The 27716-nt window shown below is 40.7% G+C and overlaps 1 protein-coding gene across 1 annotated transcript; it reads right to left on the minus strand.

The window, feature by feature from the left end:
- Nucleotides 1-1916: 1916 nt before the first annotated feature.
- Nucleotides 1917-18357, minus strand: unc93a (unc-93 homolog A). The gene is made up of 8 exons (XM_062436816.1): nucleotides 18131-18357; nucleotides 14165-14346; nucleotides 12253-12482; nucleotides 8074-8202; nucleotides 6788-6999; nucleotides 5992-6127; nucleotides 5772-5903; nucleotides 1917-4056 (listed from the first exon to the last, which is right to left on the minus strand). The coding sequence occupies exons 1-8, from the start codon at nucleotides 18218-18220 to the stop codon at nucleotides 3773-3775; spliced, it is 1395 nt and encodes a 464-aa protein (XP_062292800.1). The 5' UTR covers nucleotides 18221-18357; the 3' UTR covers nucleotides 1917-3772.
- Nucleotides 18358-27716: the final 9359 nt, after the last annotated feature.

Here is a 27716-nt window from a genome sequence, read left to right on the forward strand (position 1 = left end):
TTTTTTTTGTTAATGTGTTCATCATCCTACACAGTCTATATTTAGCCTGAGCTTATTTCTATCATAGGTAAAAGAATAAAGAAATGCTGTATGTTGGTTAACAATCCTTTACCTTTTCTTTTTCCATTTGCTGTCAATCAATCAATAACAGAAGTACATTTTCTTTGAACTGATGTGTGGACTCAGTGGACTCCTCTGCCAACTTAAAACTTAAAAAAAAAAATCATATCACAATTGTTGTATTTCTGTATTGTGAATTTGGTGTTTTTTGGGGAAAAAAGAAAAGTTTGAGCAGTCAACCAGGTGTATCTTTGCCAAACAATTCCAGTTAGTCCTCATCATTGTTGTGAATGCTGCAATACTGCGGGTGGCCACTGGAGAGCAGCAGTACCCTGTCCACAAAGACACAAAACATCAGCCTATTTCTCTGAAATAGAAAACTTTGTGCAGTGGTGTGATGCAAACCATCTTGTTTTAAATGTGGTTAAAACTAAAGAGATGGTTCTGGATCCAAGATCAGTGGGGACATGACACACTTATTAATCAAGTCTGTTCATATAATGGCGCTTTTCCACTACACAGTTTCAGCACGACTTGCCTCGCCTCGCCTCGCCTCGCCTCGCCTCGACTCGGCACGGTTCCTTTTCCATTACAAAAAAGTACCTACTCAACGTGGGCGGGGTCGTCATAGCACGGCTCCGCGAAACTGCTGTGACTTCGTTTTATACGCGACACAAAACATAAACAATGGAGGACATTGAGGCAGTGGTGTACTTGCTGCTGTATGTGGCTTTTTGTCTCACACAAAGCAAGAAAATTGAGCCGTATGGCTGTAACTATGGTTGTAACGCTGCTGCAAGTATTTAAAAATGCCGGGTTTAATTCTTGTGTGGGACGGCTCATGACGCTTCCAGCGACAACTACCAATCAGCGGCCAGCAGTGTGTCGACGTCACATTTTAGTACCGGCTCGGCTCGCTTGGAACCTCACCAGAGCAGGTACTAAAAAAGGACCAGGTACCAGGTACTTTCCCTAGTGGAAACGCAAAAAGAACCGAGGCGAGTCGAGGCGAGTCGTGCTGGAACGGTGTAGTGGAAAAGCGCCATAAGTATCTTGGCATTCACTTGGATGACACCTTCAGCTGGAAGGTCCATGTTGACAATGTATGCTCTTGTCTACAGCAGAGGTTGTATTTCTTACGTAGACTCAGAGTGTACGGCGTGAACCACAGGATCATTTTTTTATTTTATCAGGCTGTATTAGAAAGCTTATTTAGGTATGGGATGTCAGCATGGTATGGCAACAAAAAAATAAACTAGCTGCCTGGTCCACACCGCTATGAAGGTAATGGGAAGGAGTGAATACCAACCCCTTCAGTCCATATATGAGCAGTCTGTTCTTAGGCAAGCTCAGAGGATCCTGATTGACCCATCACATGTCCTCCATACAGAGTTTGAGCTCTTGCCCTCAGCAGATGATACAGAGTCCCCTACTGCAAAGTCAATCATTTTAAAAACTCATTGCAATGCACTGTATTTTATTTTTTACTTCATGTATTTATCAAGAGATGTGTGCAATATTTGTGGATGTGTGCAATGTTTGTGGATGTGTGCAATATTTGTGGTGTCTCTATGTAAACTGATAACTAGATTAACTGTTAACTGGTTGGTCTGGCAAAAGTATATCTGGCCCATCTCCATTAAAGAGCAGCACACAGCTGTTTCCCAGAGCTTTTCTATGGGATAAAAAGACACAGAAGAAGTTTAACAATGGACAAGAACAAAAAAAAATTCAAATGGAGTGAAATTGTAGTCTAGCTAAGAGTACAGTAGTTCTGAGTAGAGTAGTTTTGGACAGATTGGCATGATGAGACACCAGTATATAAATCATTTTACAACACAAGACTTCAACACGTCTATCTTGGAAATGTGTTTAATTCTGCAGTTTTCAACTTTAAAGATTTACATATACAATATCATTTCAGTATGTTGGTTACAGTAGAGCAACATTTATAAAAAATATATGAAACAATACTGCTTTGTGCCTTAGGAAAATCTGTATAAAAGCTCCAAGGAGAGGTGTAGCTGGTACCAGTGAGTCACCCGTTTGTGTTCTTATGGTTGAGTTCAGATAGTGCTTCTTGTTAATGGATAACTTTCACTTTTCAGTTAACAACTAGATAGGTTTCTTGTTTTTGTTTCTTGGTGAAGCTCGCTTTCTGTTAATTGTAATTGAGTTGCCAATCCCTTCTTTAGATTTAGATTTACATTTGATTTATTGCACATAAAAGAAAAAAATAATACAAGCAGAATTTTGTGAGATTAGGAAAAGAAAACAATAACTAACAAAAGAGAAATGTGCAGGAGGAGCCAATAAAACTCATAAGTTATTGTTGGGTGGCCCTCCTATTGCAAGACATACAACATAAAAACTTATACAGTAAAATATGGACAAATACATACAAAAACTTAACAAAAACTTAACTTCTTTAATCCTCCTGTTGTCCTTGAGTCAGGGAAGAAAGGAAGGGTAGAAGAAGGAAGGAAGGAAGGAGGGAATGAGAAAGGAAAGGAGGGAGGAAGGAAGGAGGGAGGGAGGAAGGAAGGGAAGAAAGGAAAAAAGGAAGGGAGGAAGGATGGAGGAAAGAAAGAAGGAAAGGAAGGTAGGAGGTAGGGAGGAAAGTAGGAAAGAGGGAGGGAGGGAGAAAGGAAAAGAGGAAGGGAGGAAGGAAGGAAAAAGAGGACAGAGGAAAGAAGGAAGGGAGGAAGGTAGGGGGGAGGAAAGAAAGAGAAAAGGAGGGAGGGAGGAAGGATGGACAGAAGGAAGGAAGGAAGGAAGGAACAGGCAAAACAAACGGGGTCAATTTGACCCGGGAGGACAACACAAAGGTTAAGTAGTCAATAAACTATTGGTTTTGTATTTATATTTATATTTCAGTCATCCAATAGTTTTTCCCAGATTATCTCAATTGTTACTCCCCCCATCCTTTAAACACTCTTGAGATCGTAACATTTTTGGGGGCTCGTCCGAGATAACCTACCATAGAAAACGAGATCAGATCATTTAATTTATAGTGTAAACATAGTATTTTGTGTTGTGGTTTTCCAATCCATTATGTGAATATAATGAGTTGGGTTTGTCAAGATGAACACATGCTGCAGCAAATTTTCCAGTCAGGTGCCACAAAACCATCAGAGAAGAAGATGGTGTAGTAATTAAAGACATAATTATAAAGCGCTCCAGTCAGAAAACTTAATGTCCGTAAACACAGGCTTCTCTTTTTATGATTTTATGTTTTTATCTTGTAAAAATGTCCTTTATCTTTATGTGGAAATGACTGATCATCATCTGTCTTCCTTGAATTTTGCTTTTATCTTTATATCTTTTATCTTTACATGAACTTTTCCATGTCAGCCAAATATTTTTTTCAAAAGTTTTTCATGTGCAAAATGTTAAATTGTGCATAAAAAACGGGTGGATAAAAACCCACCACATGAGAGGTCACTAATCCACAAGGGATTTCAGGGGAAGGCTGCAATAAAAAAATAATAATAAAGTCAGTGTTACCTGTCAAAGCACGTAGACAAGCTTCTGACTGCCCCTTTAATATCCCTCCATTGTTCTCATCACATATCTTTGAGTTTATTCAGTGTGGCATTATCAAGTATTTTTCAACAAAGTGGCATCAGCATCAGACACCTGATTTTCGGCAGATAACGGCCAGACCAGGGTCAATAATAAACATTTTTTTAAAACACTTGACATGTAGTGTTTATAGTTGTGTCTGGCTTATGATATTGTCCTCATCTATCTGTCCTTTGTGTGATGTGTAAGCCCCCTCCTCAATGGGCGGCGTAGGATTCTTATATTCATGGTACTCCACTATGGGATAGGTGACCATGGTCAGCACCAGAACTGCTAGAAGGATGTACAGTTTATACTCCAGGCACAAGAAGGTGCTGTAGGCGAAGGCGATGACAAAACCAAGAGACTCCCACATACGGTAGTTCGCAAACGCTGCCTCTTTCTCCCTGGGGAACAGGATGCCATAAATAGCTGTAGGACAGAAAGCAGACAAAACATCACCAAGACAAATTATGTTCAACCATAATAATTAGTTTTATGTCCAGTTATTATATTATTTCATAATCATCGTTAGCCACCAAAAGTCTGCAGTTTTTCTTGCATTCTACAATACTAAAGTGGGGATGTATTAAATGAAATATTAGTGATTATGGTATGTCCAAAATGAAAAAAAGGTTAATCTTCTGGGGAGTATAAATGTGCCAAATACATTTCAAGGCAATCTGCAAATTTTGCTTGGATATTTCTTGTCTGCCATTGGAAACATCTTGGTAAATCCAGTAGTTGAGTTTATACCTTGAAATAGAGTTTCAATGATCAATAGTTGTGGAAATAGACTCCAGAGTCCTTGACCAAAATGATCTTAACTGAATGTCCACTGACAAGCAGAGCAAATAAGATCTATGCTGTTATTATTATTATGTCATACTCCCATTACTATCATTGTTGTTGTTACTGTGCCTCTCTCTCTCTCTCTCTCTCTCTATCTCTCTCTCTATCTCTGTCTCTCTCTCCCTCCCTCTCTCTCTCTCTCTCTCTCTCTCTCTCTCTCTCTCTCTCTATCTCTCTCTCTATCTCTGTCTCTCTCTCCCTCTCTCTCTCTCTCTCTCTCTCTCTCTCTCTATCTCTCTCTCTATCTCTGTCTCTCTCTCTCTCTCTCTCTCTCTCTATCTCTCTCTCTATCTCTGTCTCTCTCTCTCTCTCTCTCTCTCTCTCTCTCTCTCTCTCTCTATCTCTGTCTCTCTCTCCCTCCCTCTCTCCCTCCCGCTCTCTCTCTCTCTACCCCAACCGGTCAAGGCAGATTGTCGCCCAAATACAGTTCGGTCCTGCTTGAGGTTTCTTCCTGTTAAAGGGGAGTTTTTCCAAGTGCTGCTCATGGGGGAATGCAATCAATGGGTCTCTTTGAATTAAATTAAAGAGTACAGTCTAGACCTACTCTAGAGCTAGAAAATATGACTATTTGTATGAACTTGCTCACAGCCAATCAACACAAGTGTTTTGTCTTCGATTTAATGTTGCATGTGATGTGTTGCTACACTACACGTCTGTTATGGGCATCGAATGAGGTACTCAATTGGTATCGATATCACTTTAAGGGTACTTGGATTGGTACTAGTATCGTAACCTGCTCTACGTGAAAAGTGTCTTGAGATAACTTTTGTTGTAATTTTGACAATAAAGTATCTTATCTGATCTGATCTGATCGTATCTTTTCCCAGGCATTTCCAGAACGTTCAGCCAAATCTGTTTTCATGATAAAATAGGTGTTGGCTCAGTTGTTTCGGAGATAGTTCTGTTGGCTCCTAACAACTCCATTCACTGATGAAGACTGATGCTAATTAAAGCTCTGGAGTAAGATAGTAAGTGGACCTTGTATGATTGAAGGTTAATTTTAAGCCATGCTAACGGTGAGGCTCTAGGGATGGTTGGTGAGCTGAGCCAACACTTTGGTCCACACTGAAATGGACTAAACTAACACGAAATCTTCTAAGAACATTCATGTTTCCCAGCAGATCAGACATTGTGAATAATTCAGGGAAATATCTCAATCTTGGAGTTGTGGCATCTTGCAGCTACTGAAATAGAGCCACTAAGAATGGCTTAATCTTGTACATATCATGAATTTACAGGAACAAAAAAACTCAACGTCCTGCATTAGACATCCACACTGCACATCAGTTTCTTACCATTGGTTTGAGTTTGCCAGATAGCGTCTGACATGCCCCACAGAGCAGGAAATACAAAAAAGACCGGCAGCTGGTCAGGATCAGGCCGCCAGTACAGCAGAGCAATGATACAGCCGAAGTTGGACAGTGCAGCTGAAAATGGACAAATTCAACAATTAGATGGAAGTGGGTGGTTTATTAAAAAGGTTAAAAAACAAACTTAATTTAAGAGAGATTTTACCTAGGCAGATGAGTGGAGCTCTCCCACTGTACCTTGCAAGTCTCCCAAAGAGAAAAGAGCAAAGCGAATTGGAAGCTCCAAAACACATCATCACAAAGCCGACATAGTGGATCCCCAACGCACACGTCACATAGTTCTGCAAGGAAATGCAGCAAGAAGGTTTTTAACCCTTACGTACTAGTCAGGGTCTAATTTGACCCAGTTTATATCTGAGAGAAGAAGAGAAAAAAACATAAAACTTTTTGCTTTTAGCCAGAAATTTGAAGGCCCTTCCTGACGTAACTTAAAATATCCAAAAATGGGAATATTAAAAACATTTTTATGCTTCTAATAGACATTTTTGTTGAGTGTTTGACCGCCATTCATTCTCTTATATGTTCAGTACAATAAATCAGTTAAATACACTATGAAACATTAAGAATGAGCAAATTTTATATTGAAGAGATGTCAGATCAGTCTCTGTATGTCGAGAAAATTTATCAGTATTTCACTCAGGTGAGTATCATTAGGTATCACTGTGATTGTGCAATACCAATATTCCTCTGGTTTATACTGTTGCTATTTTTATGCGTCCTCTGTTAAATTATTACTATATTTCCTATTGTCCTATTGTCCCCTATTACTTGTTTAATGCTGTACATGTCCACGTCATGGAACTTATAAAGGAATATCTTATCTTATCTTATCTCATGCCTAATAAAAGGCGTGACAACCCGTCACATTAACAAACACCAGTGTCTGATCAGTGTCTTAGATATATGATGGCAGCTCATTTCACATCTGAAGATCCCCTCACCTTTGTGTACTCCCCGGAGAGGAAGCTCTGCTCGAAGCCACTGTACATGGTGAGGGGGATGAGGGTCAGCAACCTCCAGTCCTTCAGCAGTCTGAATGTGGCTAGGAACGTGTGGCAGAACGGCTCCCGGTTCCCACGAAACTCGCGAGTATGCTCCTGGTCAATATTGTCCAGAAACACTGCCACAATGATCATGGCTAGCACACCCACACCTACAACACACAGAGGATGGAAAGCATTTAGATAGCTGAAAAAGTGCAACACACTGATGTGCAACTGGTTTATCTGATTATTTCAACCCTGATAATTGATCAGAAATGTACCCATTTAGCTTTACATGCAAGCTTTTTTACTTGAAGCCTGCAAGAAGTGTGCCGGGCATTTTACCTGCACACAATCATTTGAGAAGGAGCAGCTGTAAAATTGGTGATACACTTCTTTTAGCGTCACAACCCAAGAATTCGATCCATTTGCTCTGATAACATTTAGAAAACAAATGTTTTATCCCCCATTCAAGTTAGCAGGAAGCTAAACTGGAAGTTATCCAGCATGCTCCATGGGCCCAATGATCAGGAAGCAACATTGGGCAATTTTTTTTTTACAGCATTTGGCTTGGTACACCCATGAGTGTATAAAAAGAAGTGTATATAGCGCTAGACAAAGACGAATAGACTTTATTGTCATTGCACAAGAAGTACAAGGAAATTTGCTGTGCTGCGCCTGCATATAAACATTTTAAAAATAGACAGTAATAAACACACAAACACACGCAGGGCCCTGTTCGTTCCTATGAAAGCTGCTCAATGGTGCGTCAAGCCATATAATGTCCTTCTTCTTCCATTTTACCTCTGTATTATTGGGCCCACAAGGCAGCGTACTAGCGAACTCAGCAGACCAGGCCGGCTCGAGCTAACTTGAATGAGGATAAAACTATTAATCATGGGGCTCTTCTGCACTTTTGAAATGTGATCTGATCAAACAGATCAAATGCTGATAGTAAAATTAATCATTTTGTGGTTTGTCATACTCAGAAAAATGTTTCTTTCACAATGTATGAGTATTTTTGGGCCCACTTGCATCTTGTTGTAATTACACAGTTTGGCTGTTTTGTCAAATTGGCGTCAAAGCCTGGCACTCTTCCTGGGCGCTTGCATGCATTCCTGAATAACTTTCATAGGAATGAACAGAGCTCCGCCTCTAATGGTGTATCCAGCTCTCTTTATACATCCATGGTTTACCCCTGCTGTGAAATCAACAGGAAAAGCCACAGGAAACCAATGATTTACCGATGTAGCATCCAACGAGTGTCCACACTAGTTCCTGTGCCGGTCTGGTGGGGGCGGTGCCGGTGGTGTTGATGACGAGGCCGCAGTCAGCCGCTCCACAGTGCTTCAGCTGCTCCTCTGGGATGTTAGCTGTCAGAAAAAGACAATTAAAAACAAAATGATTAACTTGGATTAATACAAACTCACTTAGGAAAAATTAAAGAAAGTTTTTTAATCATGATGGAAATGCTTTTTATTTCTACTCTATGTGGCTTCAAACCAGGCGGGGAGTTCCAGTCCTCTGCAATGAGGCCAACGCAGAAGTAACTTAAAACTGCATTCTATCAAAAGGCCACCAGGGGCGACCTTTTTGGTGTCAAAAGGACTTCCGTCTCTATACAAGTCAATGGAGAATTCACCAACTTCTCACTTGATTTCTAACCTCAGTAAACGTTTTCAAAATGTGTTTATGGTCTCAATCGCTAGTTTAAAGCCTTCTTCAATGCAGTATGATGTTCATTTGGGACATTTTGGCCTCCCTGATTTTATATGTGACGATAAAGCAGGGTATGCATTAGGGCGTGGCTACGTCGTGATTGACAGGTTGATTGGTTCACAGGTTCAGGAGGGCGCCTCATGCTCCCCCTGATGCCCATATAAGTAGAATCCCTGTTTTTTCCCAGCATGCACTGGAAATGTTCAAGATGGCGCTGCTCAGATCCGAAACTATTGGCTTCCGAGCAGCAGTCCACAAACCAATAGGTGACGTCACGGATGTTACGTCCATTTCTTATATACAGTCTATGCTTCAAACATATACAGGCTCTAAAGGATGATGATACCACTTTCATGTCATATCAAATTTAGAGGAGAACTGTGTTGGTTGTCACATTCATTAGATCTCCATCCCTAGAGGGTGCCGTTAAAAAGTGTTGGTACTGAAAATATCTTAATTTGGGTGAGATTTAGGTTTACTTAGGTTTCCTTTTAAAGTCATTTCTGGAGTAAACCACTTGACAATGAAGTGTTAGGACATTTATTTTTTCATGAGAACACATGAATGTCCAGCTCTTCAGTGTTTCTCTTCTTTTTACACAATGAGTTTATGATAAAACAATCATTACCTTAAATATAGTATAGTTTAACTTCACTACAACAGATAACCTTCAATCTAAACAGGTTATCTTAATCCAGGAAGAATATAAAAAATGTATTAAATAGCTTTGTCATGTTGCCCTTCCCAGAAATGCACCTCAATGTGTGTGTCGTCACCACATGAGCTGATAAGCCGGAGAGCATGTACACCATAAAATAATATACTGTGCACTTGTCATCATCACCTTTTATCACACACCCGTTCTTATTCTCTTGTAAACTGAACTGGCCCATAAAAAGGCCAGTTAAACCTTGCCCGCTGATGGGTTCCTTCAGTGTGTGTGTGTGTGTGTGTGTGTGAAAGGTGAAGGTTGATGTAGAAACACGTGAAAAGGCACAGGAAGTCAAAAACAAACTGAAATCACACATAATAACAACAATCAGAATCTTTAACCAATAGAATAAAACCAATAGGCTATCAGTTATGAAGCTAAGGGCAGTTTGGTTTCTATATGACGGGGGGGGGGGGTATTGGTTTATTGGACTGATTAGTTGCATGCCTTTGTGTGGCAGGTCAACCACATGAACATTCACATACACTTCTGTCCTACATATGTATGCTATTCCTTTGATTTTATATCATTTCTTTATTCATGAAGATAACAGCAGCTGACCCTAATTTACTCAGTTTTGCACAAGTCCTCTCTGATATCTATAATATGACCCATAGAGCTACAATGGCCACATTTATGGGAAAAACACCAATGTGGAGGATTTACTTTGTCACTTTTTGTAATCTGTGGTGTTTTACTCTTTTGTGTTGCTACCTTTCCCTTAACCACTGATTTATTAATGACTGATGAGGAACCTTTGAGACCTCTCTGTTTCCTGTAGGCCTCTATGCCATGTACTGTCAAATAAAAGCCCAAAAACACAATAAAAAAAAAGAAACTGTATGAAGCAAACATCTGCTAGAATCAGCAACGTCAACAACTCGTCTAGTCTTCAAATAAATGTTGCGAGTTTTTGAATAATTTTGTGTTTAACCTCACCTAACAGATTAATTCAAACATCTGCCTTCTTCAGTTGACATGAGGAAAGGCCTGACTGTAGGCATCTGTACTGGCATGTTACCCGACACATCCCGACCCCTGACCCTTACCATTCCACTCCTCATGTCTACACCTAACTGGCATGGTAGCTTGGTAGTTAGCACTGTTGCCCCACAGCAAGAAGGTCTTGGGTTCAATACCCGATTAGGTATCTGTGTGGAGTTTGCTTTTTCTCCCCGTGCATTGTAGGTTAATTCTCCTGTCAGTGCCTGTGACTAAGGACATAGAACCACACAGGGCAACCAAACAACTAAATACACAATACAGGTGAACAGCAGGGGGCCTCGTATCTCCCCAAGCGAGTAGGAATCTCTATAGGACAAAAAAAAGGGGTCAAAGTCAAAGTTGAACCAAAGGGGAACTTTGAATCGCAAGATCTCCAAAGTCAGTCAATCTGCAGGCTTGTAGTGTCTACACAACACACCCATTTGGTTAGGGTTAGGGTACTTTACTGTATTTGTCACACATAGCGCTGTACAATGAGATTCAGTCTCTACATTTAACCCATCCTAAGTGCTAGGGCCAGTGGGCAGCTACAGACAAACTCTAGTTCTGGCTTCCTTTGTCTGAGTCTGCCACTGGCTAATTGTTGATTGTCCACACCTGTTGGATGTCACTTGTTTTTTTTAACCTGACTTGTTGCAGATTCATTGCTCACTTACTGACGAAGGCTCCTTATCCGAAACGATTAGAAGTCAGTTTTTAACATGTACTGCCCTTAAAATAAAGGCATTTTATCTTTTCCAAGAGGAGTGCCTTGGTGTCTTCCTATTTTCAAAGTTGTTCCAGCCCTTAGCCAAAGAGCACCTTCTTTACAATTGATTTAATAGTTCCAGGTAGCACTCCCACTCTTCTGTTTGTAATTTGACCTCACTGTGTTTGGAAATTGAGATTGTTTTTCACGTGTTTTCACCACCCTGTTTTGTAGAATATTACAGTCTTTACCAGACCATAAACTGACTCACCACCTGTGCACTTCTTTATTACCAGGAACTGTGACATCCCACCCATTTTGGAGGCTAAATGCGAGACAGCTTTGTTAATGTGACAGTACGTTAAGACTCTATGGGCCTGATTTACTAAGATCCCAAATAGTGGGTACTAAATTACTAGCACAGTGCAATAGATTGTGTGTTTAGTTTGTGTGCGTTTTGCGGGTGATCTACTAAGAATAACTGTAAATGAAAACAGGTGCAACAGGTGCAGCCAGCAGTATTTAAATGAGGGTTTTGTGTCTTTATGAAGAGTTTGGACGAGCAGAAAGCTGCAAACTCTGAATGAAATGTGATCAGGTTCTAGTGGAAGAGGTTAACTAATATATTGAGTTATAACAACAACTAATATTACCAGAGAAACCCACATATGGGAGAGTATTAGTGATGAAGTCAATGTTAGTAAAACCACAAAATATTAACACAGGTGGAAAAACATCCGTCCTGTGTGTATTCTGTCATTGTGTCTCCGTCTCCTCGTATCCATGGTAACAGCAGGTTAATACCTGTCCTTCAAAGGTATTATTTATAGACACAGTTAGCGTCAGTAACATTACCTTCAGGTTTGGTAAATCACAATGCGTGTGCTAGATAACATGTTAGCATTTTCTCCTCCCTGTAATTTGCACACTGGGGTTGAAACGACTCATATTACATTCATTACGGTAAACTACTAATATTACATTCATTATGGCAAACGTACTAAATAAACAGCGCGTACTATCTTGCACAGTTGAAAGATGCAAACCTCTGTGCACTGCGTTAGTAGATCAGCTTGCACATTTTTTGCGGGTGATGTCAAGTTTGCACACGTTATTACACACGCAGACCTTTTAGTAAATCAGGCCCTATTTCTATTATTATTTAAGAGAGCATATCTGGTATTCATCAGATACTTAAGTGAATCCTACGTTAGAATAATGAATGAAGTAAACCAGCATTCAGTAGTTCAGATTATCAGTTTTCCCCATGCTGCTACACAGTTTCGGTCATGTTCCTACCTATATTGGTGTCCTGTCCGAAGATGAGCGACGACATGAGGTTCCCCCACACAGCAGACGACTGAAAGATGAAAAAGAAGATGCCGAAATATTGGTTGATGACATCCGAGCCCTTTTTGCCGTCCTTGGGAGCCTGCAAGTTACCGGAGATGGTCAAGTAGGTGCATTTAGCCGACCACAGAGGAGAACCACCCAAACCCAGGATAACGGAGGTGGGGATGAGGGTGTACCTGTAAAAGAGAGAGAGAGAGAGAGAGAGAGAGAGCAAAGAGAAAATCATTTTTTCTGGCCATGATCAGTTAGTGTCCCATGGTCTTATTGCTGTTTTAAAGGCGTTTTGATTCTCAATGCTCTTAATCTAGTGTCTCTCTGAGGTTTTACAGTTGCAGGTTTCAGCTTGGTCTATGAAGACTGAACATCACTGCAATGTAATTAAGTTTATTTTCATTCATCAATCTTATTTTAGTTGGCTGACCTGCATGTCCGAAGTCCTCAAACATCAATAATTCTCCCTCACAAATCCATCAATCAAAATCCAGTCTGAGGAGTTTGCATGTAAACCTTCTAAAGATATTTAATCCAAAAAATACAGAAACCTTCCACATTAATTCTTTTTTTTTTTAGCCATGTTAGTGTTCGGACTCTACTAGAAATTGCTTGTCATTTGGTCGATGTACCACTTTGGTCCAGACTGAAATATCTCATCATCTGTTGGACAGATTCCCTTAAAGTTAAAGTTATATACAGACATTCATGGTCCTTCTGACTTTGGTACTTTTCTTTAGTTAAGGTTTTTTTTTTTACAGGCATTGATGGATCTATGCAATGAATCCTAATGACTTTGGTGATCCCCTGATATTTCATCTCGCACTTTCAGATGTCCCATTAAAAATTCATCCACGTCATAATTTTTGTTTATATGACACTCCCATCAGGCTCAGCAGCACTTTTTCTTTTTTACATTTTGTGCTGATGGGTAAATGTTTTGTCATGGTTGCGTCACTGACCCAAAAGACTCTTGAGAATCTGTTTCTATTTTCCTTAGTTGCTATTGTCTACCAGATGCTGACTTTTTCCTTCTTTTGTGAAGAACAGACTGTGTAGGACACGGCTTATTTTGGGTTAGACGTCCTGGAAAGATTGGCATATTTCTTTGGTTGCCTTTTATTAGGTGGATGACCATCTTCCTTGACCCAAACCGGTCGAGGCAGATGTTCGTCCACATAGAGTCCGGTTTTGCCTGAGGTTTCTTCCTTCCTTAAAAAGGGAGTTTTTCCTTGCCGCTGTCACCAAGTGCTGCTCCTGGGGGAATGTTGGGTCTCTCTAAATGAAATTAAATAGTACAGTCTAGACCTGCTCACACTAATAGGGATTGTCAACACTTTTTTATGTATGTATGTATGTATGTTTTGTTGATATTGTCCTCAGGTCAAGGAAGGACAGGACGAAGGGAGGAAAGAAGAATGGAAGGACAGAAGGAAGGAAGGAAGGAAGGAAGGAAGGGAAAGGAGTAATGAGGGAGGATAGAAGGAAGGAAGGAAAGGAAAGGAGTAAGGAGGGAGGGAGGGAGGGAGGATAGAAGGAAGGAAGGAAGGAAGGAAGGAAGGAAGGAAGGAAGGAAGGAAGGAAGGAAGGAAAGGAGGAAGGGAGGGAGGAAAGGAGGGAGGGAGGAAGGAAGGAAAGAGGAAGAAAGTAAGGAGAGAAGGAAGGGAGGAAGGAAAGGATGAAGGAAGGAAGGATGGAAGGAAGTGAGGGAGGAAAGAAGTATGGAAGGAGGAGGGAGCAAAGAAAGAGGGAAGGAGGTGAAGAACAAAGGAAAAATTAAAGAAAGGGGGAGGAAGGAAGGAAAGAAGGAACAGTCAAAAGAGATGGGGTCGATTTGACCCGGGAGGACGACAGCAGGGTTAATTACCATCCTGGGTAAAGGTTTCCAAAGGAGTAGGAGACGTAGCAGGCCATGCCGGCAACGATGGTCCATTTACAGCCCAGGTTTTTGATCATGATGGGAGGCAGGAACATGGAGGAGATGATGATGGAGGCATAGATGACGCTCAGAGACGCCACGCCCATCCCATCCTCTGCATTCAGGCTGCTCTGTGGGGACGGAAAGGATGATGATGATGAGGAGGAGGATGATGATGGCTCAGGGAAGGTCAGTTAAATAAGTAATGAAAATACTTAAGCGTTACGTTTATGTTCTTTAACCCTCCTGTTGTCCTCGAGTCAAGGAAGGAAGGGAGGAAGAAGGAAGGAAGGGAGGGAGGAAGGGAGGATGGAAGGGAGGAAGAAGGGAGGAATGAGGAAGGAAGGGAGGAAGAAGGAACGAAAGGAGGGAGGAAGGAAGAGAGGGAGGAATGGAGGATGGAGGGGAGGAAGAAGGGAGGAATGAGGAAGGAAGGGAGGAAGAAGGAACGAAAGGAGGGAGGAAGGAAGGAGGGAAGGATAGAGGGAAAGGAGGGAGGAAGGAAGGAGGGAAGGAAGGAAGGAAGCAAAGGAGGGAGGAAGGAAGGGAGAAAGGGAAGGAAGGAAAGGAGGGAAGAAGGAAAGGAAGGAAGGACGGAGGAAAGAAGGAAGGAGGGAGGGAGGGAGAAAGGAAAAGAGGAAGGGAGGAAGGAAAGGAAGGAAGGAGTGAATGAAGGAAAGAATGAGGGAGGGAGGAAGGCAGGAAGGTAGGAAAGAGAGAGGAAGGAACGAAAGAGAGAAGGAGGGAGGAAGGACAGACGGAAGGAAGGACGGAAGGAAGGAAAGAAGGAACAGTCAAAACAGACGGGGTCAATTTGACCCGGGAGGACGACAGGAAGGTTAAACAAAGATCTTGACTATAGGTAAATGCAGCTTGTTTGTGCTTCTGATAAAAAATGAAAAGAGGGAACAAACGAGACCAACTGTGTAAAAAAACAGAGGACAACAAACATGAAACGAGGGAAGGTGAAGAGGAGGATGAGAAAGAGACATAAACAAACTGCTGGGAATGAAGACTGACATGACTCTATTTCTATTTATACACATTTCAGTACAATGACACACTTTGTAACTCAGTAATTTACTATTTTCTGTCACCAAGTAATATATTCTTTCATGAGTGGGTCAATGACGTATAAGGATGTGCAACAACTCAATTGTAGAATAATAAAAACAAGCATATCTAATGAAGTAGTTCAAACATTCAGAATGTTGTTTACCTGAAAGTTCATATTATAAATGTGAAATTAAGTGATTTTAGTGGGTTTAAAAGATTAATTGGCACTGGCCTTAAAAAAAGTCATGTGGTGCGACCATGATTCCTTCCTTCTTCCATCCCCTTTTCTGCCTTCCTTCTGTCCTTCCTTCCTTCCTCCCTCCCTCTCTCCTTCTTTCCTCCCTCCCTCCTTCTTTCTTTCCTCCCTCCTACCTTCTTTCCTTCCTTCCTTCTTTCATCCGTCCTGTCCTTCTTTCCTCTCCTCCCTTCTTCCCTCCCTTCCTTCCTTCTTCCCTCCCTTCCTTCCGCCATCCCCTTTTCTTCCTTCCTTCTGTCCTTCCTTCCTCCCTCCCTCCTTCTTTCCTTCCTCCCTCCCTCCCCTTCCTTCTTCCTTCCTCCATCCCCTTTTCTTCCTTCCTTCCTCCCTCCCTCCCTCCTTCTTTCCTTCCTTCCCTTCCCTCCCTCCTTCCTTCTTTCCTCCCTCCCTCCTTCTCTTTCTTTCCTCCCTCCTACCTTCCCCCTTCCTTCTTTCCTCCCTCCTTTCCTTCGTTCCTTCCTTCTCTCCTCCCTCCCTCCCTCCCTCCTTTCCTCCCTCCCTCCTTTCCTTCCTTCCTTCCTTCTCTCCTCCCTTCCTTCCTTCTCTCCTTCCTTCCTTCTTTCCTCCCTCCCTCCCTCCCTCCCTCCTTTCCTTCCTTCCTCCCTCCCTTCCTTATTCCTCATCTTGAAATAAATTAATTTACTTAACACGCTTCACATCTTTTTTTTTTATTGACCCGAGTATGTCCAACCGACACCTCATGATGTCATCCTGCCAAATCCTCTTCCTCCCCTCATGTAAAATGATTTATATCCACCACTGAAAGAAAAGCTTCAATGTTTGGATGATTTCTCTCTAGCTCTTTATTCTACTCTTTATATTCTGCAGTTAAGGAGGAATTCTCATCTAATTCCCAAAGAAACTTTAGAAAATATAACACAGGAGGGAGGGAGGGAGGGAGGGAGGGTGGGAGGGAGGGAGGGAGGGAGGAAGGAAAAGAGGAAGGAAGGAAGGAAAAGATAGGATTTACAACACTTTTTTATGTATGTATGTATGTTTTGTTGATATTGTCCTCAGGTCAAGTAAGGATAGGAGGAAGGGAGGAAAGAAGGACGGAAGGACAGAAGGAAGGAAGGAAGGAAGGAATGAGGGAAGGAGGGAAGGAAAGAAAGAGAGAAGGAGGGAGGAAGGACAGACGGAAGGAAGGGAGGAGGGAGGGAGGATAGAAGGGAGGGAGGAAGGGAGGAAAGGAATGAAGGAAGGGTGGAAGGAAAGGAAGGGAGGAAGGAAAGGAAGGAAGGAAGGACGGAGGAAATAAGGAAGGAAGGAAAGTAGGACGGAGGGAGGAAAAGAGGAAGGGAGGAAGGAAGGAAAGACGGACAGAAGAAAAAGGGAAGGGAGGAAGGAAGGAAAGAAGGAAAAGAGGAAAGAGAGAAGGAGGGAGAAAGGAAAAGGATGAATTCTCATCTAATTATCAAAGAAACTGTAGAAAATCTAACACACACACACACACACACACACACACACACACACACACACATCTGATCCAATCTTTATACTGTAATACTGATACCAATACTTTAATTAGTCAATCTACTATCATGTGGAGGAAATCCATGTGTCATTATGAGCTGATTGCATCATTAGTTTAGTTACAAAATCATTTCTACAACTAAATAATGGCACAAATAATACTTTTTTATTCCCTTAACCCCTTACATACTGTTCAGGGTCTAATTTGACCCAGTTTTATATTTAACCCTCCTGTTGTCCTCGAGTCAAGGAAGGAAGGAAAGGAGGGAGGGAGGGAGGAAGGAAGGGAGGAAGGAAGAATGAAGGAAATGAAGGAGGGAAGAGGGAGAAAGGAAGAAGGAAGGAAAGGAGGGAGCAAAGAAGGAAGGAAGGAAAGGAGGGAGGAAGGAAGGAAGGAGGGAAGGAAGGAAGGGAGGGAGGAAGGAGGAAGGAGGGGAGGGAGACAGGAAAAGAGGAAGGAAGGAAAGAAGGACAGAGGAAAGAAAGAGAGAAGGAGGGAGGGAGGAAAGAAGGAAGGGAGGAAGGAAGGAAAGGAAGGAGAAAAGGAAAGAAGGAGGGAAGAAAGGGGGATGGAGGAAGGAAGGACAGAAGGAAGTAAGGGAGGAAAGAAGGAACAGTCAAAACAGACGGGGTCAATTTGACCCGGGAGGACGACAGGAAGGTTAAAAGAAGGGGAAAAAAACACCTTAAAAAAAAAGTCAATTGAGCCAGAAATGTGATGACTTATCTTAATGAGACCCAGAATATACAAAAATGGAAATAATTCAACATTTTTGTGCAGCTGATATGAATTTTTGTTGAGTCTTTAACCCAAAAACCACCTTACAAAAATACTGTTTATTCACATTTAATGTTATTAATTGAAATGATGTAATGTTGGACCAATATATAATGTTTAAGAACTGAAGAATACACTCTTTCTGCTCTATTATATAAAGAGATATAAGCAGTATCTAAGGGTTAATTAGCTTTCTACCTGCATGTATCAGCCCATAAATGAACTTCTTTAATCCCCATTCTGCTAACTTCAACTCCTCAGTATTTTTAATGCACATTTAATCATAATTAAATTTTTTTTTTTAATGACATTTAAGGGCTTAAATAATGATGTATTAGAGTCGTCTGCTTACCTGTAGGCTCTGCAGGCCTCCGTAAGCCGTGAACAGAGACAGAAACCCGACAGAGACAACAATCACATTCTTGAAGTTACGGCTGATCATGGCTGCCTTTTAAAAAAATTTTTAAAAAATTAAAAAATGAATTAATTATCTTCCCAGAACTTCCACCTTTAAGAGATATATGTCAGGATCAATGACTTCAGACAGCAGCAACAGCTCAGAGGAGGCTCTCTGCTGGAAATGATTGTGTTTCTGATTAACTCAAAGTGTTGATATGACTGAGAACAAAGTCCAGCCCCGTCACACACACACACACACACACATACACACACACACACACAGAGAAACACACACACACACACACACGCGCGCGCACACACACACACACACAGACACACACACATATACATACACACATATATACACACATACACACATACGCCCACACACACACACACAGACATACATATATATACACAGACACACACACACACACACAGACACACACACACACATACACACACACATACACACACACACACACACACATACACAGACACACACACACATATACAGACACACATATATACACACACACACAGACACACATATATACACACACACACATACACACACAGACACGCACACACACATACACAGACACACACACACATATACAGACACACGTATATATACACACACACACACAAAAACACACACACACACACATATACAGACACACATATACACACACACACACACACACACAGACACACATATATACACACACACACATACACACACAGACACGCACACACACATACACAGACACACACACACATATACAGACACACGTATATATACACACACACACACAAAAACACACACACACACACATATACAGACACACATATATACACACACACACACACACACACACACACACACACACACACACACACACACACACACACACACACAGTAGAGCCCTTATCATTGGGTCTCTGCATTTCCTCCCACATTTCCATTTTTAACATTGTTGCTCATATACAGTAAAAGGCCGTAAACTCCCTTCAGTCACTATCTCGGCTCATTGAGTAATCAACACGTTTACCAGAAACACTGTTCCTCCTCCTCCTCCTCCTTCTCCTTCCTCCTGGGAACTTTTGTCTTTGCCTTCGTTTCCTCCATTCATCCCTTCATCAGTCTCAGGTTCAGGGTTTACAGTCTCATACATGGCAGCTCTCATCCATCCTTCACTGGGTCGATGATGGGGTTTTTTTTTATGTCCATGTGGTTTATTTTAAATTTAAAGGGTTAAAATATGAATATAAACGTATGAATAACTTGCACACATTGTTTTTTTGTGGACCCAGCATCAAATTTCTGCTTATAATCCATTTAGAGACAATATATTAGAGGATTATGGCAAAAATGTCTAAGTGGTGTAACCATAAAAACTTTGTACCAAATAATTCAACTTGCTTAAAAACAGTAAATAGTCAATAAAACACCATATCAACTAGTTTGGCATGATCTTACATTATAACTTTATATTAAATAAAGGTAATGGAATACAATTGTTCTAAATATTACATCATTTAATATGTATCATTCTTTTGTGGTTACACCATTTGACATTTTCAGGAGCATTCAGTCTTACTTTTGGTTAAAAAATGTTGCAAATGTCATTTCAAATGATATAAAACCAACAAAAATACTAAATGTAGATTTTAACAAAACTGATGCTGCTTTTAACCCTCCTGTTGTCCTCGAGTCAAGGAAGGAAGGAAGGAGGGAGGGAGGAAGGGAGGAAGGAAAGAAGGAAGGAGGGAGGAAGGGAGAAAGGAAAAGATGAAGGGAGGAAGGAAGGAAAGAAGGACAGAGGAAAGAACAAAGGGATGAGGTAGGGGGGAAGAAAGAAAGAGAGAAGGAGGCAGGGAGGAAAGAAGGAAGGGAGGAAGGAAAGGAAGGAAGGAAGAAAGGAAGGAAGGAAGGAGGGGAGGGAAGAAGGACAGAAGGAAGGAAGAAAGGGGAATGGAGGAAGGAAAGAAGGAAGGGAGGAAGGAAGAAAGGAAGGAGGGAGGGAGGGAGGGAGGGAGGAAGGACAGAAGGAAGGAAGAAAGGAAGGAGGGAGGGAGGAAGGACAGAAGGAAGGAAGGAAGGAAGGAGGGAAGGGAGGGAGGAAGGACAGAAGGAAGGAAGTAAGGAAGGAAGGAAGGAAGGAAGGAAGGAATGAAGGAAGGAAGGAAGGAAGGAAGGAAGGAAGGAACAGTCAAAACAGACGGGGTCAATTTGACTATGTTAAAGCTATTTTTAACATATTTTTGTATTGTATTATACGACATGAAGGTTAAAACTTATTTGTTTGTCCCTTATTTGTCACTGACGCCCATACTGTACATACAGGAACAATGACACGGAGCATTATATTGTTGCTCCTTCTTTTTTATTTTACGACCAGCATTACTGTAGCTCAGCTCGGTCTTAACAACATGATAGCTTGTTGTTATTTGAAGACACAGCCGACCCTTCAGTCTGCTGTCTGTTATCTCAGCTGTACTCTCAGAATGAAACATCCCAGCTTCAGCCTGATGTTCTGTTAACCTTTCACTTTAACACTGATGACACTGAACTCATGTTGAGACAATGCTCTGATTCAAAATGTGTTTAGTTTGGTCATTTTTATCTTTTATATTCTAATCTAGATAAATCAGTTTTTTTTATTATGCTCTTTATCAGATCATTCCTAACCATGTTGAACCAAGCAGCCGCAAAACAAACAACAAATGATTTAATTTGTACAGGTTTCAGCAATGGTGTAAATGCTGCTTTCTGGGGTTTCCATCATAAAAAAGTATAAGTAGTATAAAGTAAATCAAACTTAAAGATAAAAGAGTTTAAGTTGTACTATTCCTTATAATTAGGGATGCTCGATATTGACTTTTCTGCCGATATCCGATATTCCCCAACTCTTAATTTCCGATACCGATATAGGATTTTTACACCAAAACTATTACTGTAGGTAACATCATAACATATCTCCTACTGTTGAATTAACACATTATGCTTAATTTTACTGTGATGCTCCACTGGATGCAAACATAAATGCAACATGGCTCCACGTGTAAACACTGTCTGTGCAAAATAAGAGAACAACTTCAACTTAAGTTCTGGAAAAAAGAGCCAATATATCACTGCCATATTTATTATGCTGCTTTGCAGTCATTTACTATCCGTAGGAACACTTGGAAATAGTTCAGAACCACAGACATAAGCCCCGTTTCTGGAGGCGGGATCTTTTATAGGAACGTCCTCTCACTCGCTCCTCTCAGCTGTTGTGTCTCCAGCAGAGTAGGACCCAGATAGGACCCGGATAGGACCCAGATAGGACCCAGATAGGATCCAGATAGGACCCAGATAGGACTCAGATAGGACCCAGATAGGACCCAGATAGGACCCAGATAGGACCCAGATAGGACCCAGATAGGACCCAGATAGGACCCAGATAGGATCCAGATAGGACCCAGATAGGATCCAGATAGGACCCAGGTAGGACCCAGGTAGGACCCAGATAGGACCCAGGTAGGACCCAGGTAGGACCCAGGTAGGACCCAGATAGGACCCAGATAGGATCCAGATAGGACCCAGATAGGACCCAGAAAGGACCCAGATAGGACCCAGGTAGGACCCAGATAGGACCCAGATAGGACCCAGATAGGACCCAGAAAGGACCCACCGGACTCTGCAGAGTAGGACCCAGATCCCGCCCAGATAGGACCCACCGGAATCTGCAGAGTAGGACCCAGATAGGACCCACCGGACTCTGCAGAGTAGGACCCAGATAGGACCCACCGGACTCTGACGGTGATGTCACAGAGGCGACTCGCCGAAAGCATAACAGAGAAAATGACAACGAGGAGGTAAACCTTCTGTTTGTGTGTTCGTGTTCATGGTGGTGGACGCTATGAACTTGTTAGCCACGGTTAGCTACGGTTAGCCACGGTTAGCTACGGTTAGCCACGTTTAGCTACGGTTAGCCACGGTTAGCCACGGTTAGCTACGGTTAGCCACGGTTAGAGACCCACGAGTCTAGCATGTTGTTGTTGTTATACGTCATCAAGCGCTCGTCGGTAAATGTCCCATGCTGCGTTCATGCAGGCTCGGAAATGCTGAAGCCTACAGAACAAACATCGGTTATAAAAACCTGATACCAATATTTCCCGATATTACATTTTCAAGTGAATATCGGCCGATAATATCGGAGGGCCGATAATATCGGACATCCCTACTTATAATTTCACTCATTATAAGCAGTAGTAAAAGCAGAGTGTACTTAAAGTCTTCAATCTTTGCTTTTTTGTGAAATATTGGATATTTTGGGGATATTTTTGTATATATAGTATTTTACTTTTAAAAATCATTTTCACTATTAGGTGGCTACTGTTATAGCAGTTTTTGAATTTCTCCCTATGGGCATCAATAAAGATACCTTACCTCAAAAGCTGATAGGGAGCCTCTGCTCAACCTATCACTCGATTCCTCCCAGTGGTCACTCGCGGTATTGCAGCTTAAATAAAAATCATTGTCCCCATATAGCACCATTATAAAAGGGGCCTAAAAAAGTTATTTAAATAAAACCATCTGAGAAGTTTAGAGGTGAAATCATACACAGCTCTTTTATAATTAGTGGTCACAAAACAAAACAAAAGGTTTAATTTCTAATCACATGTTGTATTTTATAAGTTTATGATGTGTTTTTTAATGTAAAAGTAGTTCGTAACAACATGTGTCAAATAAAATGTAACACAGTAAAAAGTAAATATGGGAGTGGAGTGAAAGTACAAAACTCAAGTACTTAATGACTGTATTTGAGTTTTAAATGGTTATTTTAAAGCTAAATTAATGCAGAGTCACGTTAACAGAGTACACAGATAGAAAAATAGGTTACAGCAGATTAGGAAACGGGTTGAGCCGAGTCTAATCAGCCAGTTGTGTGAAACTGTCCAGATGAGGATTGCATAGAAACCATAGAAGTCCACAGCAAACACAAGATTTTGAGTTAGAGTCTGTCCTTATATAAATCATCTACTCATATAAACCGTTCCCTCCTCCAAAGTCAGGAGCTATTTCCTTAATTACGCCTTAATTACTCTGAATGCCAACACAGTAAGACTATGATGTCACCGCTATTAAAAGCATCAGGGTCACTAATAAAAAGACACCAGTGAGTAATTTGTTACTCACTATACATTCAGTCCCTTCTTAGTGAGACTGGGAGCTGCCCTGTTGGCATCAGGACAAACTGGTTTAAACTGGACGTTGGACTGTGATCGTGATGGTTCTTCGTCCCTCCTGCTGGTTTACAGTCAGACCTCTCCGCTGGATGACTGTAAAGGTGCAGTTTGCCAAGTTTATGGCGAGTGTTATGAACCTTTCCCCAAGTTTCGATGGTGAGTAATCAGAGTGATGTCAAACTCAGATTGATTGACTTTACTTTACATACATAGAAACATTCATCATTAAAGAAATAATAACCTTAAAAATGAATATAAGTTGGGTCATGAGCATGGATGTGTTGTCCAAAAATGGCACATGCTCAATAAAGAACGTTGATATTATTAAAAGCAAACTTAAGACCTATACCTTTTTTAATCTGGCTTTTTAATTCAACTTTATTTTACTTATTCATCTGTATTTTATTTTATATTTTAGCCAGTTTTTTACTACTTGGACTATCCTTTTTTATCCTTCCTGATTGTTTTCTACCTTTTATGTCTGGTTTTACTTCATCACATATCCTCTTAGTTGTTTTATTATTTTATTATTTTATTTATTTTTATGATAATAATAATAATAATAATAATAATAATAATGTATTATATTTAAAGGCGCCTTTCAAAGCACTCAAGGACACCTTACAAGGCTCATATAACACAACAACAGTACATCAAACAATATAAATCAGGTAACATTTAGTGCAAAGATAAAGAATAAATATGAATGTGACTATAAAGTGCATCAGTACAATAAATAAACAAGAATGTGATGCATAGTTAGTGTGAGACAGAGTATGCCGCTCTGAATAGGAGCGTTTTCAGGCGGGATTTAAAGGTGGAGACAGAGTCCGAAGTGCAAATGTCTGGTGGGAGAGAGTTCCTGAGGCGGGGGGGCAGATCGGCTGAAAGCTCTTGACCCCATGATGGTAGTTAAGTTGGCAGATGGGGCAAAGAGCTGGTTGGCAGAGGAGGATCGGAGAGTTCGGGAGGGTGTTTAGTGGTGAATCAGTTCAGAGAGATATGATGGTGCCAGGTTGGGAAGGATCTTGTAAGTGAGGAGTAGAATCTTAAAGTCAATGCAGGATTTGATAGGGAGCCAATGAAGTTGCTGCAGGGCAGGAGTGATGTGTTCAATTTATGTTTTCCTTTTAATAAACCCACCTCACACGTCTGGTTTTACCCACTTTATTTGATAGTGACTTTATTCTATTATTCATTTATTATATTTTATTCATCTTTTATTATCTTTTATTCTATTTGGGTGTTTCATTGCAGATTTATGAGAGTTATAATAGCATTCATCAGATCCAAATAAAGTCTGATTGATTGATTGATTGAGTAGTATTGTTTCCCACTCTGCCCACAGGCTTTAAATTGTGATGTGATGTCACAGATTTTTAAATCTAAAAAGGAAGGAAGGAAGGGAGGAAGAAGGAAGGAAGGGAGGAAGGAAAGAAGGAAGGAGGGAGGTAGGGAGAAAGGAAAAGATGAAGGGTGGAAGGAAAGAAGGACAGAGGAAAGAACAAAGGGATGAGGTAGGGGGGAGGAAAGAAAGAGAGAAGGAGGGAGGGAGGAAAGAAGGAAGGGAGGAAGGAAAGGAAGTAAGGAAGAAAGGAAGGAAGGAGGGGAGGAAAGAAGGACAGAAGGAAGGAAGAAAGGGGGATGGAGGAAGGAAAGAAGGAAGGAAGGAGGGAGGGAGGAAGGACAGAAGGAATGAAGGAAGGAAGGAAGGAAGGAAGGAAGGAAGGAAGGAAGGAAGGAAGGAAGGAAGGAAGGAAAGAAGGAAGGGAGGAAGGAAGAAAGGAAGGAAGGAGGGAGGGAGGAAGGAAGGAAGAAAGGAAGGAAGGAAGGAAGGAAGGAGGGAGGGAGGAAGGACCCTCCATGGATCAAAAGTTCAGAACATAAAGAGTCATAATTGATCCTGTCAGCAGTTTTACAGTCATCTCTTTTATAATGGTGCTATATGGGGACAATGATTTTTATTTAAGATGCAATACCGCGAGTGACCACTGGGAGGAATCGAGTGATAGGTTGAGCAGAGGCTCCCTATCAGCTTTTGAGGTAAGGTATCTTTATTGATGCCCATAGGGAGAAATTCAAAAACTGCTATAACAGTAGCCACCTAATAGTGAAAATGATTTTTAAAAATAAAATACTATATATACAATGTAAAATAAACTTATATAAATCTGCAATATACATACATTCCTGATACTGCACGGTCGCTTATAAAGTTGGAATAAAATATTTTTTACCTCTTTCCATGAAATTATTGTGACAATGTGATTTATTCTTGATAGATAAAGTGTATTTATATATTCTCAACATTGTATTGCTCAATCGCATTGCACCTGGTCAAAGGTGATTACTGATGAGTATAAATAGAAAATAAAGAAAGGAATGTGTCTGAAAAATAAATTATTCCAATTTTATGGGCGACCGTGTATATACAAGTGTGCAATGCTCCTGAGATTACAACATAAAGTTCAATGTTCCTGGGATTAAACAGTAAGAACCATCCATGGTTATGAGGGCGCCCCAATTGAGGCCAAGGGGCATTCACACCTGTTTACAGTTGTTTACACACTCCATTATACACTGGAGTTATACACATTAGTGTGATTTAAAAAAAATAAATATCTGTGACGTTTTTTGATAGCTGCTAAAAACGTAAGGAAGTGCGTGTCAAACGTCACCGAGGGATCCGAACTGCCAGCTGTCCATAAATAGTTAAGACACACTGAGTTACATAGCGAGTCATTAGATCATAAAATGATAGTAGCTATGACAACGATGTGTTGATTACACTGACAACAAGTTTGACTTTGGACGGTTTACATTGGAAATAGTAGTTTACATAAATTATGCGGAACAAACTCTGATATAGATTAGGAGAAATGTTTGATTGACTCTTCTATCCACTGAGTTAACCTGATCAGTTTTGTATGAACTGAAACTGATGACATGAATGAGCAGTGTATAGTTGTTATGACACCAGTGTTCAGCTGTGTGAGGAGTTGTGTTTTTATTATCAGATATGTTTTAACAGATTCCTTATGTATGTCTCCACCCTGCTGTTAAACCACAGTTATGCATACCTGAGAAGTGATGCAGTCTGATTTATATACATTGTTATCTGTTGGAAAGTCCTTATCAGAAGTGACTGCTAAGCAACATTTTGATAAGATACAAATAGATAAACAGTTTTTAAAAGTTCTGTTAAATATAAATGTTATTTTTCTATGAGTCTGAATATACCAGAACAGACTCGACCTACTCGAATAACTTATTAAAGAATGTGTTTGTTAAGTAATATTTTAATGTGAACCAGTAACATTTAACTGCATGATCATTTTTTGTAGATAAAATGATAAAAGTTAGAGCACATGTAGAGCTTCAGTATATATTCCACACACAGACATGTATGAGATGTATAGTTGATTGATTGATTGATTGATTGATTGATTGATTGAGATTTTTATTATCATGCAGATGAATATGCCCGGCCCACATGGTCGAACAAGACATCACAAATTCATTCATGCCAGGGTTCAAGTAGAGTGTACGTCTTTTCAAATAACAACAACAAAGAGCAACAAATACATGCATAAATATAATATAAATATATAATATAAATATACAACAGTACACGCAAGATTACTGAATAGAAAAATCAAGTAAAGACATTAAACATAGTGCATATATTAATTGTTTTAGCTGCTTTTTTGTTTTGTATACAGGGGTAATTTTAAAGTTGCAATGTTGCTCCATTTCTGTCTCGAGCACCAACACTGTAAAAAAAAAAGAAAAAAGAATTGTGTTGACTCAACTTAACTCAGTCAAGTCATCTTGTTGCTTTGACTGAGTTAAGTTGTGTCAACATAAGGAACTCCCCCATGGATGCCAATTTTGCCCAGTCTCTGTCTTATTGTTGAATCATGAACACTGACTTTAAGGCTGCGTTCAGACTGCAGGCAAATCTGATTCAAATCTGAATTCTTCTCAAATCAAATTTTTAGGCCTGACTGTCCACACTGTTTTTAGCAAGACTGGGCCACATTAATAACCAATCTGACAGGTTGCTGTGGCAACGTCGTCGGAGCGGAGGCGTCATCCAGCGTGTATTGTGTGATGTCATATAATTGCGACAGCGACAACAAACCCTCGAGCTTCACTTGAACGGAGCCATCTCCCCAAAGATTAAGAATTTGGTTCTTCTTCGAAAACATCAGTCCTCTGTCCAAGGACTGATGTTTTCGACGTCCTCCATTGCCTCCATTGATATCAGCTAGCAACAACAACTGGAATAAGCCTCCATT

This window comes from Scomber scombrus, chromosome 17 (genome assembly GCF_963691925.1).
Source record: "Scomber scombrus chromosome 17, fScoSco1.1, whole genome shotgun sequence".
NCBI classification, from domain to species: Eukaryota; Metazoa; Chordata; class Actinopteri; order Scombriformes; family Scombridae; genus Scomber; species Scomber scombrus.

Coding starts and splice junctions, on each gene's coding strand:
- unc93a (XM_062436816.1), bottom strand. CDS start 18,220: ATGATCAGCCGTAACTTCAAGAATGTGATTGTTGTCTCTGTCGGGTTT. Junction 14,347..18,130: donor GAGGCCTGCAGAGCCTACAG/GTAAGCAGACGA, acceptor CCGTCCCCACAG/AGCAGCCTGAATGCAGAGGA. Junction 12,483..14,164: donor GGAAACCTTTACCCAGGATG/GTAATTAACCCT, acceptor TCTCTTTTACAG/GTACACCCTCATCCCCACCT.